Source organism: Mesoplodon mirus (assembly GCF_964341445.2).
Source record: "Mesoplodon mirus genome assembly, chromosome: 1".
NCBI classification, from domain to species: Eukaryota; Metazoa; Chordata; class Mammalia; order Artiodactyla; family Ziphiidae; genus Mesoplodon; species Mesoplodon mirus.
In genome coordinates this window covers 222,211,287-222,225,984 of record NC_138976.1, presented here as the reverse complement: position 1 = coordinate 222,225,984, position 14,698 = coordinate 222,211,287, and the positions used below count along the sequence as shown (strand labels likewise).

Below are 14,698 nucleotides of genomic sequence, written 5' to 3'. Positions count from 1 at the left end.
TCAAATTTGTACAATAAGATAATTTTGAGACAGAAGGAGAGACCACATTCACATAACTTTTATGACAGTTTATTGTTATAATTGTTCTATTTTATTATGTTGTTGTTAATCTCTTACAGTGCCTAATTTATGAATTAAACTTTATCATAGGTGTGTATGTATAGGAAAAAAAATAGTATATATATATGGTTCAGTACTATCCATGGTTTTCAGGCATCCACTGGGGATCTTGGAATGTATCCCCCAGGTATGAGGGGAGACTGCTGTACCAAAAAGCATAAAATATTCAAGAATAAGTTTAGCAAAAAGTCCAAGACCTCTTTATTGAACACCATAAAGCTTCACTGAGAGAATTAAATAAGATGTTAAGTAAATGGAGAGATCATGATTGTGGATTGACAGACACAATACTGTTTAGATATTAATTCTTCCCAAACTGATCTAGAGATTCAGTCCAATCCCAATCAAAATTCTAGTTGGCCTTTTCATTGAAATTGACAAGCTGACTCTAACATTTAAATGGAAATGTGAGTGGACCTATGTCATTCCTGGGCAGAGAAGCTTTAAGAGCCACTGTGTGATTCCACTCTCCCTTTTCCCTGATTTAGCAATCATAGAAGCAAAGACATGGTAATTTTCTCAGCTGAAAGACAGCATGGTTTGAAAAATGAAGAAACTGAGGCACAGAGATTGTGATCTGCTCAAGGTCACACAGCTTGCAACATGTCTTTGGACCCGGGCAAGGCAATCTGGCTCCAGAGTCTGTACCTCCAGACATCCACAATCTATGTTCCTACCCCTTTCTAAGAGAACTGCTGTTTCTCTACACCCTTGCCAACTGACTAGCTTTTTGAATATTTAACAATCTGATAGGGAAAGACTCTTTTTACAAGGTTAAGTGTATTTTTCATGTTTACTGGTTATATTTATTAACCTTTAAAAACCTGTTAAATAACTTGCTCATTGTTCTTTGGGTTGTTTGCCTTTCTTAGTGGTTTCTGGTGCTTGCCCTTATGACCATCTTGCCTGTATTTTACTTGTTTCAGTGACTGACCCTGAGGCCTGTTATATTGGCACTGAGCCTTGGAAACCTAAGGAAGCTCTGGAGGAGAATGGTATTATTACTGACAAGGCAGACATATTTGCCTTTGGCCTTACTCTGTGGGAAATGATGACTTTATCTATTCCACACATTAGTCTTCCAGATGATGATGATGATGAAGGTATAACTGCATATTTTTAACATAAATCCCAATCTCTTCAGTTTGAACTAAAGAATAGCTTATAAAATTATATTTTCTCTTATTAAGTTAAAATTTAAAAGAGCAATTAGTTTGATTTAGTGGCATAAGATGTAGGTTATATTAATACTGATGATTAATTTGGTACCATCCTGGTTTAATCTCATACAAATGAGATGTAGAGTAAATGAGAACAGGGAGGTAAATTGAGAAAATCCAGAGGAGCAAAAAGTTACCTTAAAAACTCCCCTTGCCTGAGAAAATGATTGGAAAGCTACAATAGTAAGAGGGTTGGGGTCAGTAACCTTTAAATCCCTGACAGGGACTTCCCTGGATGTCCAGTGGTTAAGACTCTGTGCTTCCACTGCAGAGGGCACAGGTTAGATTCCTGGTCGGGGAACTAAGATCCCACATGCCACGTGTGCGGCCAAAAAAATTCCCTGACAGTAGCTAATCTACACCATGGCAGGACAATTGAAGAGACTGCCTGTGTAAAATGAAGAGCGTATTGGATGATGAATTCTTATTTCAGGAGAGTGAATTTGAGCAGTCGCTAAGCTTTTCCATGATTTAAAGTGATCTTGTTTCAATCTCCAACTCCTTCATGAGCAGATAACACGTTTGATGAAAGTGACTTTGATGATGAAGCATACTGTGCAGCTCTGGGAACCAGGCCACCTGTTAATATGGAGGAACTGGATGAATCGTACCAGAAAGTAATTGAGCTCTTCTCTGTATGCACGAACGAAGACCCTAAAGATCGTCCTTCTGCTGTGCACGTAGTTGACGCTTTGGAAATGGATGTCCTGTGATCACCTCATACTCATGACTACCGGAGCTTCAAGTATAGCTTGTGTGTATAGCTGTTCTGTTTACCATAATGCATTTACATAGTTAAATAATTATTAGACTTTTCAGAAGTGGCCTATTTTAGGACCATAGAGAGCACCTTTTTAACATTTGAACGGCTTTCTATTATAAAGGTATTTCGTGTATGCTTATGCTAGTAAGCATTTGAGATTGTAGAGGGTTTTCTATAAAGTTTGAGAAACTAGTTACTCAAGTATTTGAGCTTGTTTATACAGATTTAAAATAAAGTGCCGTAAACTCTAACATTAATTTGGATTGAGTGACTATTACTTTTATTAATGATCTTTCTCAGATATTCTCTATTTTAATGGATCTATTGAAATTAGCACTTTGTGTATTACAAAATAGATCTACATTTGCTTATCTTTTAAAACATTAAAGCTTTTGCTGGCCTTTCTTGGCTGATGTGCTTATTAAATAAGGTCACTGAGACCAGAGACCTGGGATATGGCTCAAAAGAGTAGCTCCTTGGATATTTCTAAACATTTTTGGTTAAGGCTTTTCTTGCTCTCTTGGCTCCAGGCATATCTTTGGGTTTTGCTTTAATTTATTAAATGTATTTTCTGTACTTGTATCTTTAAAATTTTTTAAATTTACTAATCTGTACTTAAGCATATCACAGTATTGGTGTAAAAATAATAAAACTCTAATAGAACAATATAGAGTAAAGGACTTTAGTTACCAGAAGGTGTATTATCTTATTTGGTACTCCATTGTTTTGAATGTTGTCATTAAACTTACTGAGTGAAAGTGAGTAGGCTTCTTTCTCTTTCTTGGCCTTATTTTGTTAATCTGTAAAATGAGGGTGATTTGAATCGTTAGTTTCTAGCCGTGAGCCACAGCTCCCTGAGATTTTTCAGTTATTGAATTGTGCTTGTGAATATAGGTGGTATGCGTAGACTAAAAATTACTGTCACATGGGGGATCTTAGATTAAGAACCACTGCTCTCTGAGATTTAAACAATTCTGGAATTCAATGGAGGGTTCCTTTTAGTATGAGATTGTACCAAGCAGTACTATACAGATCATTAACGGCTTATCTTCTATCAAAATAACATTAAAGTGCCAAGAAAGTAAATGGAAAACCGACTGATTTATGGAAAAATTTTACTTATGTACACTTTTGCACCCTGACATCAGTTATCCTGACTAACTTATATGTTGTGTGTTGCTTCTCACTAGGTCTGCCAAGCTGACAAAGGAGTTTCTCTCTCGTAGCCTGTTCTCATGAACTGCAACGTTCTTTTGAATACATAAACAAATACTTTTCCTTGAATAATTGTTTCCAGTGCCTATAGTTGGAATATCTAAATGGAAACAAACAAACACCCAAGGACTGGGCCAGCAGATTCATAGCACTTGTCTATGGCAGACGTTACAAAGTGATCCCAGCCTGCTTTTTCCTTTGAGTCTGGATAGGGCCTTGAGACCCTCAACACAAGGTTGCAGAGATTTTACTACCAATGGCAAGAAAACTTTTAAAATTCTTGTTCTGGAACTTGCTCTTGAAGTCTCTTCTTAAGTTACCTTCTTTTTTTGGTCATTTGCTTCATTCTCAGGAAAGATTTACGTGTGACTGGGTTGAGGATATAGCAATACTAATCTTTTGGCTGAATTAATTATAATTGGCAAATCAAAACAGGCTTCTCTGAAGTAGCTTTCTCACCTCCCAGACAAAGGCCTCCAGGAACCTGTTTGTACCTCTATAAAACAGAGATGATAAGCACTTGCTTACGAAATGTTAGAGGACTGTTCTTTCATGCCTCACAGTACCTACTTAGTCTACAATTTGTTGATTAAAATAAAATTAGAACTGACTTTTTTTTTTTTTTTTTTTCTTTTTGCGGTATGCGGGCCTCTCACTGTTGTGGCCTCTCCCGTTGCGGAGCACAGGCTCCGGATGCGCAGGCCCAGCGGCCATGGCTCACGGGCCCAGCCGCTCCGCGGCATATGGGATCCTCCCAGACCGGGGCATGAACCCGTATCCCCTGCATCGGCAGGCGGACTCTCAACCACTGCGCCACCAGGGAGGCCCTAGAACTGACTTTTAAACAACAAAAATACTATATATAAACACTTGTGGCATGCAGCTGAAGTTGTCCTTAGAGAAATTTATAGTCTTAAATGCTATATTAGAAAAGAAAGGCTGAAAAATCAGCTAAGAATCTAGGAAAAACAAAGTAAGGCTCCCTTCCGATAGAAAGAAAGAAATGAGCAAAAATTTTAAAACAAAGCAAAACCTATCATAGAAAATAGAAAACAAACATATAATAGGATCAACAATGCCAAAAGTTGGGTCTTTGAAAATATAAATAAAATTGATAAGCCCTAGCAAGACTTCTATAGAAAGCAAGAAAGACATGTCATAAATTAAAAAGGAAACATCACTGCAGATCCTGTAGATATCCAGCCTCACTCATGAACACATGAACATTCCCAAACAAAATATTAGTAAACCAAAACCAGTAACATAAAAAGGAAAAACTTCCTCAAGACCAAGTTGGGTCTATTTCAGGAAGGCTAGGTTGATTTAACATTTAAAGTACAATGTAATCCCCATGTTAACACAAGAAAAATCAAAAGATAGAATAAAAATGTTGATAGAATCCAGTATCGCTTCAAGATGTTTAAAAGCATCTTAGAAAACTGGGACTAGAGAGGAACTTCCTTAATGTAAGAAAGGGTGTCCATATCTAGCAAGGAAGCTATAGTAAACATCATTTTATAGTAGCTATGGATTGAAAGTTTGTGTTCCACTGATCGCTTCTCGGCCTTTTGGCTAAGGTCAAGTGAAAGTTTGTGTTCCACTGAAAGTCATATATTAAAGCCTAATCCCCACTGTGATGGTATCTGGAAGTGGGGCCTTTGGAAGGTGATTAGGCCATGAGGGTGACCCTCATGAATGGGAATCGTGCCCTTAGAGATGTGAAATAAAATTCATATTTTATGGCAAGACAAAAATTTAAACATAAAAAAGAGTTCTCTGCCCTTTGGCCTCCTCTCTCCCCTCCACTGCGCACTGTGTACCTGCATTATGCATCGACCAAACCTCCCCCATCAGCAGAAATACCTGCTCAACCATAAAGAGCAACATTCTCCCAGCATCAACAAGACAACTCCTTAAAAGATAACATTCCTTCTTAATATTGTAAGTGGCCACGAGGACACTTAGATCTGGATTTTGTAAACTGTCAGTAATATGTCATTTAATGTAGAGACCTCTGTCTGAAAAAACTTTTATAACTGTGTTTTGACTTCTAACAGATGTAACAGTTCTTGGAGCTTTCTGAGATGCTGTTCCCAGGGTTATAATCCTCAATTTGGGTCCAATAAAGTTTTCCATTTCTTTCTTAGATCGACTGATTAACTTTGTCTACATGCCCGGCAGAGCTGGCAGGATATCAGAGAGACCCATCAGAGGGCACCTGGAGTCTACCCGGTACCAGTGCTCGGTACCAGCATGGGCCCATTGAGCCCCACAGACTTCTCGGTTCTCCTCAGGTGTTCCAGTGAGTTCTCCTGATATCTGGATATTATTGTTTGAGTGAGGATCCTGAGAATTTTATTTGAGCTGTTTCACTTAAGCCTTGGGCCTTACGGGGCACCAGTGCATTTCCTAGGCAGGACACAGAGGCTCTGGGCAAGAGGCCCAGGGAAACATAGGTGGCTGGGTTTTTGTTAAATTTGGCTTAAATCGAAAAAAATGAGTTGATATATGGTCTGAACAACACTTTTCCTAGTGAAATGAGAGACTGAATTAGTCATCTCTGAAGAATGAGGAAGACCACTACAACCATTAAATGAATACTGCTCGTCCGGGGGACGTGACAGAGGATGGTTTTAGACTGTCACAGGGAGAAACCAAGCCACATAAAAGAAGTCAAACTGACCCAAGGGTAATTCCTTGGGGAGCTAGACTCAGAAGCACAGTGTCCTCAGAAAGTTGTTCAAATTATATCTCATATCTCATATCTGAATTAGGTTATCAAATTAATAGTGGGAATTGTGCTTCAATGGCCAAACAGGTCCCATGCAAACAGCCACCTATGGGAATACCAGCTGGGTTTATGTATGCTTGCAAGTGCTTAAATGGGAGCTAAAGGATATTGGGCCCTGAAATGGCCAAGTTGGGGTTCTGCTGGCACTCCAAAACAATTTTGAGTGCACAGTTAAAGCCAGCAGTCTTCTGAATCTGTGCCTGCAGGGTCTACTGGAAACAACAGTGGTAAGTGTTTTTCTCTTTTCTAAAATTAGATTAGCAGGGAAAAATTTGTTAGGCTAGCTCCTTGGATCTTTTGAATTGGAGAAACTTCTAAATTGTTAAAATTTTAGAGAGCTCTCATCTTAAATGATTTCAATTATTTTAAACTATTTTAATTGGTATGTGGAAGTCCCCAAAGGCTTCAACATTCCAAAATGTCCTCATTGAAAGATTTGTTGTATAAGGCTGATGAAAGATTAATGACATAAAAGGTACCTAAGGGACTTCCCTGGTGGCACAGTGGTTAAGAATCCACCTACCAATGCAGGGGTCATGGGTTTGAGCCCTGGTCCGGGAAGATCCCACATGCCGCAGAGAAACTAAGCCCATGTACCACAACTACTGAGGCCCACGTGCCACAACTACTGAAGCCCACACGCCTAGAGCCTGTGCTCCGCAACAAGAGAAGCCACCGCAATGAGAAGTCTGTGCATCACAACGAAGAGTAGCCCCCGTTCACTGCAACTAGAGAGCCTGCATGCAGCAATGAAGACCCAACGCAGCCAAAAATAAATAAATAATAAATTTATTAAAAAAAAAAAATCCATGCTTCCACTGCAGGGGCAGAGGTTCGATTCCTGGTCTGGGAACTAAGATCCCACATGCTGCGCAGTACTGTCGGAAAAAAAAAAGGTACCTAAAACTTTATTGCTCCTCTCTATCCTTCTTTGAGTACTCATTCTAGAAATCTGTCTGAATTGCCTCTCCACTCTGAAGACAGTATTAAATGGTTACCTTTAGAAATGGGACCACCTGGTAAACCATAATGGAAAAGGATAGGAAAAAGAATGTATATATATGTAAAAAAAAGAAAAATCGGACCACCTGAGGCTGTAGGCAGTCTCTTCAGATAGAAAGCTGAACTGAGGGCCATAGTTAAAGAATTTCTTAAACCCAGGGAGGATCCTCAACTGTTTGTAAATGGATTATCAAAATAGGAGGCCACAGGTCTGACTAAACTGACCATAGCTGATGTTCAGAGCCTGACAGGAATTTTATTTTGGGGGGTGCGGGTGCTTCTCCCCTAAGCTAAATGAGGGAAGTAAAACATCCCAACATAGGTGAATGGGTATGTCAGTCCTTTGCTATCACTGAGGTGGCCACTCAGTTCTCTGAGGAATTAAAAGCAACTGTACTTGTTTTACAAATCTAGTCTTTACAGGACCAGAGGTGTGGCTCCAGAAATAATCTAAAAGTGGTAAATCCTTTTACCACTCCCCAAATCTCCTCTATTTATCTTAAGAGACTTGTAAGTATTGAAAAAAAATCTTTTTTCTGGCCTTAAGGGAACAAAGTCATCCAAGGAGGAACTTCCGTTTCTCCTCCTATATCTTTGAGATGCAAATATTCTACCTGGTTTTCTCCAGGAACCCTTATGTCCGCCATCTTTTCAAAATGCAAATTTCAGGAAAGGGGGATAGGTAATTTGGGACTTGAGTTGTCAAGGTCAAATAGAAATCTTGTATCACCTCCATAAATATTAGTAACAGTGTTTAGGCATCTAGACAGGTGACCTTGGTTTGTTCCATCAGCCAGAAACCCACCAGTTTGAATTCAACCTCTTTTGTAACTGATGAGTTTTATATTGCTGCACCTGACTCCTGGCTGAAATTTTGGAATGGCAACTATGAGGTCTGTTTGTGTGTTTGTGCCTATCTGTGTATGTGTGTTGTAGATGTGTGGTATTGCCAAAATTAATTTGTAAAAGAACTCTATTTAATTGGCTTAAAGGAAATCAAGCACTTGTATACTCAGAAATATAAAAGAAACTGGCCAGAATGAATTTCAGGGTCACGTGATCTGGGAAATAGTACTGAATCGATATCTGGTATTGAAGCTAGCTTAAGCTTGTTGGTTTTGTTGCCAAACTCACGTTTGGCTGTTTGAGCTCAAAAACCAATACTCGAGAGACAAGGGTTGGTTGGAAAAGAAAGGTTGCTTTATTCAGGAGGCAGCAACCTGGGAAGGTGGACTCCTGTCCAGAAACCAACTTCTAAGACTGCTCCACCATGACAGTTTAACATTTAAAGGGGGAATCATTTGGGGAAGGGGTCAGAATCTTTGTTATCATCCACTGTGTGCAGACTCTTCTGATTGGTTGGTGGTGAGGTAACAGGGTGGTGTTCCAGGAATCTTGGGCTCAGCCTGAAGTTACCATCCTCTACCTGGGTGGTGCCTTAGTTCTTACAGAAGAACTCAAAGGTATAGTATTATGTATATTCCTTGAGTTGGAACCAGGACCCTGCACTATTGTTTCTTCACTGCTCCTCCTTTGTTTCTGCATTCCCTCCCTTTTCTCATAAGCAACTATTTGAATCTGCCCTTTGGAACTCAAGGAAGGTCACAGAGGCTGAATGAAGCCTATTTCCTACAAACAAGAAACAGGGGACATGGAAAGGATTTGTACCCGGGAAGGCCCCACTGGATCCTGCTGGGTTTCAGTTTCATTAATATAGACATGTCTTTCAAGTCATCAACATGAAGTATAATACTTTTATTGTACCTAGCTTGGCTAGAAATCAAGACTGTATTCCTGTTAGAAAGTTTGTCAACAAGAAAAATAATATAATGAAATTTTTAAGTAAATAAGGTAAATGAGATAAGGGCTTCTAGGTAAACTCTTTAGGAATAATTGTGTTTTGGGAATATCTGTTTTAAGGATAGTATATCCAGATTTTGGTTATTTGAAACTAAACTAAGTTAAACTATGATAATTCATTCACTCTCTGGGTCATTTCAAATAGGATAAAATACTGGAACTTTAACTGCTGGGCAGGTCTAAGATTACCTACTTTTGTCTTCTTATGAGAGGGAAACTGAAGATGTTTGGGTTTGTTTAACACATATCTTGCAAAAGTTTTCCAATCAGGAAGTGCTGGTATGACAAAGAGTACACAATTACTTACTTCTTGGTTTTTGCTATAGATTAAGGTTTTAAGGTTACGATTTATAAGGGAAATATTTCAGTATTCAAGGAAAATGGGAAGCATGTTTTCAGTAAAAGAAGGTATGAGGAATGGAGATGCATTTTGTTAAAGGAAAAAATGATGGTTTTCTAGAGCTAGCTGTTTCTGAATGAAAAAGAAAGTGACAGACAGAGTACTATGGATGCAGAAAGTTATGGAAGTGAAACAGGAGGGAAGAGGGCAGGGCACAACCTTTAAAAGAACGACATAGCTTGAGGACACGACATAAACTGATTAGAACCATATAGGTCCAAGATGGCAGAGTCGACTTCCACTAGACCTTGAGCCTCAGTATATGCTCATTGTAACACATCAGCAAGCTAAATGACATACCCACAGGTGCCATGACAGTTCCAAGGCTGACCATAAAGGTCAAGAAGTGGGCAGTGGTCCAATTCCTGGAAATCCCCACCCCTTCCCCCCAAATAGCTGGAATACTCCCATTCATTAGCCTATGAAATTACCCACCCCTATAAAAACTGACAACCCCAGACCCTGGTGCGGCTCTCGCCTTCTGAGATGGCCCACACTCTGTCTGTGGAGTGTGTTTCTCTCTAGATAAGTCCACTTCTTACCTATCACTTTGTCTCTCACTGAATTCTTTCTGCGATGATGAGACATCAAAAACCTGAGCTTCATTAAGTCCTGAGACCAGGTGTGTGATCTCAGTTAAAAGACCATCGGTTCGAGTCCCAATCTGGGTTTTGGCTGTGAATGGGTATTGTTTCACAGTGATGTATGATCCTCTTTGACCAGGTGTTTTGAAGCTTTTTGGTATTTTTGACAAAATTCCCAAAGATAAATTCTAAATGAAGTTCGTTTGAACTCTAGCTAACTTTGAGCTTTCCAGAGGGTCCCTGGAACACCTAAAAGTATTTTTCTCTCCATCTCAGGGAGAGGAGTGAACGAATTAGGCTTATTTGGTATGTTGTATTACATTAAGTGTTGTCAAATGAGTGGTGATAAAACTTCTTAGGTTGTATTGTATGGGTAAATGTTATTAATATAGATATTCTAGAAATTAATATGGCACTCCTAAACTTCTGGTATGTCCTGGTAAGTGATATCAGTTATAATTCTAGTTATTATCTTAAATTGTATGTCACAGAGGTACCCCAGTTTATTTGTCAGCTGCATTGTAATCAGGTCTTTAACCTTGACTTTTCAATGAAAGTTTTTTGTCATTTATAGACAGTTATTTTACTCCGGTGTTTTTGCAAAAATGCTTCATCTTCAAGAAGATTCATAGAAAGGACTTTTTGACAAGTACAGGTTTCTGATAAACTTCAGATCATACTGCTGAACTGGGTAAGAAATGAAAGAATTCTACTGGAAAACCTGATGGCTTCATAAAACTGTTAACAGAAGATTAAGATCAAGGAAGTCACATAGGACTGAGTGAACTTATGAGTATGGTTATAATTTTTGGTTTTTATCTGGAATATTACTGGTTTTTAATCTGTGTTTTCCAGATATAAGGAAGCCTTTAAATTACACTTCTGTTGGTAGATTTGAAATTTTTACCTTTTCTCTCTACCTGATCCCTTCAGAATTTGGAAACTGTTAGGTTTCCAGCAGCTTTATCTGGTAAATAAGGAAGACCACCTCCTAATGGATGCAGGAATCTCAAGAAATTTGGGGGGATCTCAAGAAGAGAGAAATTTGCCCAAATCTCTATCACCCAAATCTATAGATCTCACAGACAGAATCTATGACACACCCTTGGTGTGGCTTTCTTGGCCTTGAGAACTTTCTTAAAAAGTTCAATCCGAGATTCCTTGTGAAAAATGTCTTTTCTGGGTGGTAGTTATGAAGGTGTTTGTGATAACTCATTGAACTGTACATTTTAAAAAATAAACTTATAAAGAAGTCTTAGATTTACAGAAAAGTTGCAAAGAAAATTCCTATAAACCCCACACCTAGTTTCCCCTATTGTCAAAATCTTAACATTGGTATATTTATCACAATTACTAAACAATATTGATACATTACTATTAACAAGTCCATACTTTATTCAGATTTATTTTTTACAAATATTGAGTATAGTTCCCTGTGCTATACAGTAGGTCCTTGGTTATCTATTTTATATATAGTCATGTGTATCTGCTAATCCCAAACTCCTAATTTATCCCCATCCCCACTCCTTTCCCCTTTGGTAACCGTAAGTTTGTGTTCTGTCTGTGAGTGTATTTCTGTTTTGTAAATAAGTTCATTTGTATCGTATTTAGATTCCACATATAAGTGATATCATATGGTACTTGTCTTCCTGTCTGACTTACTTGTTTTCCTCTGTCTTACTTCACTTAGTATGATAATCACTAGGTCCATCCATGTTGCTGAAAATGACATTATTTCTTTCTTTTATGGCTGAGTAATATTCCATTGTATATATACACACCACATCTTTATCCATTCATCTGTCGATGGAAATTAAGTTGCTTCCATCTCTTGACTATTGTAGAGAGTGTTGCAATGAATATTGGGGTGCATGTATTTTTTCGAATTAGAGTTTTCTCCAGATATATGCCCAGGAATGGGATTGCAGGATTATTTGGTACCTCTGTTTTTAGTTTTTTAAGGAACCTCCATACAGCTTTCCATAGTGGCTGTACTAACTTACATTCCCGCCAGCAGTGTAGGAGGGTTCCCTTTTCTCCACACCCTCTCCAGCATTTATTGTTTGTACTTTTTGATGATGGCCACAGACCAGTGGGTGAGGCTTAGCTAGCGGTTTGTACAGGCTTCCTGGTGGGAGGGGCCGGTGCCTGTCCACTGGTGGCTAAAGCTGGGTGTTGTTCCTCTGGTGAGCTGGGACCTGTCTGGGGGGGAGGTGTCTGCAGGAGGCTGTGTGCTCTTTAGTCTTTAGGCAGCCTGGGGCTGTGACTCCACCCAGTTAGTTTGGCCTGAGGCTCCCAGCACTGGAGCCCGCAGGCCGTTGTGCGGGGTCAGGTCTTGTTGCTAGTGAGTCGATATGGCAGCCACCAGGTGCGTCCCCAAGGTTGGCGGTTCCCCCATATGTCTGCCACCAGTGTCTGTGTCCCCAGCATGAGCTACAATCCCCTACCCCCACCCCGGGAGACTCTCCGAGACCAGCAGGTAGGTCTGGCCCAGGCTCCTATCAAATTACTGCTTTCACCCCGGGTCCCGGTGTGCCTGAGATTTTGTTTGCATCCTTTAAGCTTGAAGCCTCTATTTCCCCCAGTCCCCTGGGGCTCCTGCAGTTAAGCCCTGCTGGCCTTCAAAGCCACCTGCTCTGGAGGCTTGTCTTCCCAGTGCCGGATCCCTGGGCTGGGGAGCTTGACATGGGGCTCAAAATTGCCACGGCTGTGGGAAAACCTTGCTACATTATTCTTCTCCATTTTGTGCGTCGCCCACCCATGGGGTGGGGTTTGATTGTACTGCGAGTCTGCCCCTCCTACCCAACTTGTTGTGGTTCCTTCTTTATGTCTTTAGTTTTAGATCTTTTCTGGTAGGTTCCAGTTTTTTTCATTGATGGTTTCTTCATTGATGGCCAACAGGCACGTGAAAAGATGCTCAATATTGCTGATTATCAGAGAAATGCAAATCAAAACTACAATGAGATATTACCTCACCATTCAGAATGGCCATCATCAAAAAGTTTACGAATAATAAATGCTGGAAACGGTGTGGAGAAAAGGGAACCCTCCTACACTGTAGGTGGGAATGTAAATTGGTGCAGCCACTATGGAGAATAGTGTGGAGCATCCTTAAAAAACTGAAAGTAGGGCTTCCCTGCTGGCGCAGTGGTTGAGAGTCCACCTGCCGATGCAGGGGACGCGGATTCGTGCCCCGGTCCGGGAAGATCCCACGTGCCGCGGAGAGGCTGGGCCCGTGAGCCATGGCCCCTGAGCCTGCGCGTCCGGAGCCTGTGCTCCGCAACGGGAGAGGCCACAGCAGTGAGGCCCGCATACCGCACAGAAAAAAACAACCTGAAAGTAGATTTACCATATGATCCAGCAGTCGCATGCCTGGGCATATATCCAGAAAAGACAAAAACTCTAATTCAAAAAGATGCATGCACCCTAATGTTCATTGCAGTACTACTTACAATAGCCAAGACATGGAAGCAACCTAAGTGTCCATCAACAGATGAATGGATAAAGAAGATGTGGTACATCTCAGCCATAAAAAAAGAATGAAATAATCCCATTTGCAGCAACATGGATGGACTTTGAGATTATCATACTAAGTGAAGTAAGTCAGACAATGACAAATATCATATCATTTATATGTGGAATCTAAAAAATGATACAAATGAACAAATGTTGGGCTTCCCTGGTGGCGCAGTGGTTGAGAGTCCACCTGCTGATGCAGGGGATATGGGTTCGTGCCCCAGTCCAGGAAGATCCCACATGCCGCGGAGCGGCTGGGCCCGTGAGCCATGGCCGCTGGGCCTGCGCATCTGGAGCCTGTGCTCCGCAACGGGAGAGGCCACAGCAGTGAGAGGCCCGCGTACCACAAAAAAAAAAACAAAAAAAAAACAAATGTTACAAAACAGAAACAGACTTACATAGCACACAAATTTATAGTTACCAAAGGGGAAAGGTGGGGGGATAAATTAGAAATTTGGGACTAACAGATACATATTCCTATATATAAAATAAACAAGGACTTAATGTATAGCACAGGGAACTATATTCAATATCTTGTAATAGTCTATAATGGAAAAGAACCTGAAAAAGAATATGTGACTGAATATATATATATATATGTGTGTGTGTGTGTGTAAACTGAATCACTTTGCTATATACCTGAAACATTGTAAATCAACTATACTTAAGTAAAATAAATAAAATGGGAAAAGAAAGGTTTTAAAAAAAGTAATGAGAAGTGGTCAACATGTAGATTATTTTAGAATTTTTTTCATATTACAGAGACCAGCGGTACTTTTGTGTGGCAAAAATAAATAGAAATATATTTAGAAACAGACCTCTAATCAAAATAAAATTATAAAAAAATAAAGTTGGGAGGCCAGAAGGGGGAGCTCTCTGCCCTATGAAGATAGCAGAGCACAAGAGGAAGCTGACCTTTTCTTGCCTGGCTAGAGCTCAGCCAACAAGAGACTGTCACAACTCAGCCAATGATAAGTGCTGGACTCTTTGTTTACCATTGCCCTCTCACCTTCCTCTTCCTCTCTGTAAGAGTTCCCTCCATTTTTTGCTGAGGACTTGAACATGGTCAACTTGGTTACAGACCCTGAATTGTAATTCTTTGCTAATCTCGAACAAACCCATTTTTGATGGAGAAATAACTGGCAGTCTATTTGTTTTATGTCAACAGCTGCTATAAATATTCATGTGCAGGTTTTTGTGTGGATATAGTTTTCAATGATTGTTTTT

The 14,698-nt window shown here is 39.9% G+C and overlaps 1 protein-coding gene across 3 annotated transcripts in view; it reads left to right on the top strand.

The window, feature by feature from the left end:
• PBK (PDZ binding kinase) overlaps nucleotides 1-2,865 on the top strand; it is a 29,112-nt gene extending 26,247 nt beyond the window's left edge. Inside the window, exons 7-8 of one of the 3 annotated variants that reach the window (XM_082616627.1) lie at nucleotides 1,047-1,223; nucleotides 1,854-2,865. In XM_082616627.1, coding sequence (XP_082472753.1) covers nucleotides 1,047-1,223; nucleotides 1,854-2,053 — 377 coding nt within the window. In that variant the 3' untranslated portion in view covers nucleotides 2,054-2,865. Of the gene's footprint in view, nucleotides 1-1,046; nucleotides 1,224-1,850 lie in introns of all 3 variants that reach the window. The other 2 variants (XM_082616626.1, XM_082616628.1) reach the window with 2 other exon arrangements.
• Nucleotides 2,866-14,698: the final 11,833 nt, after the last annotated feature.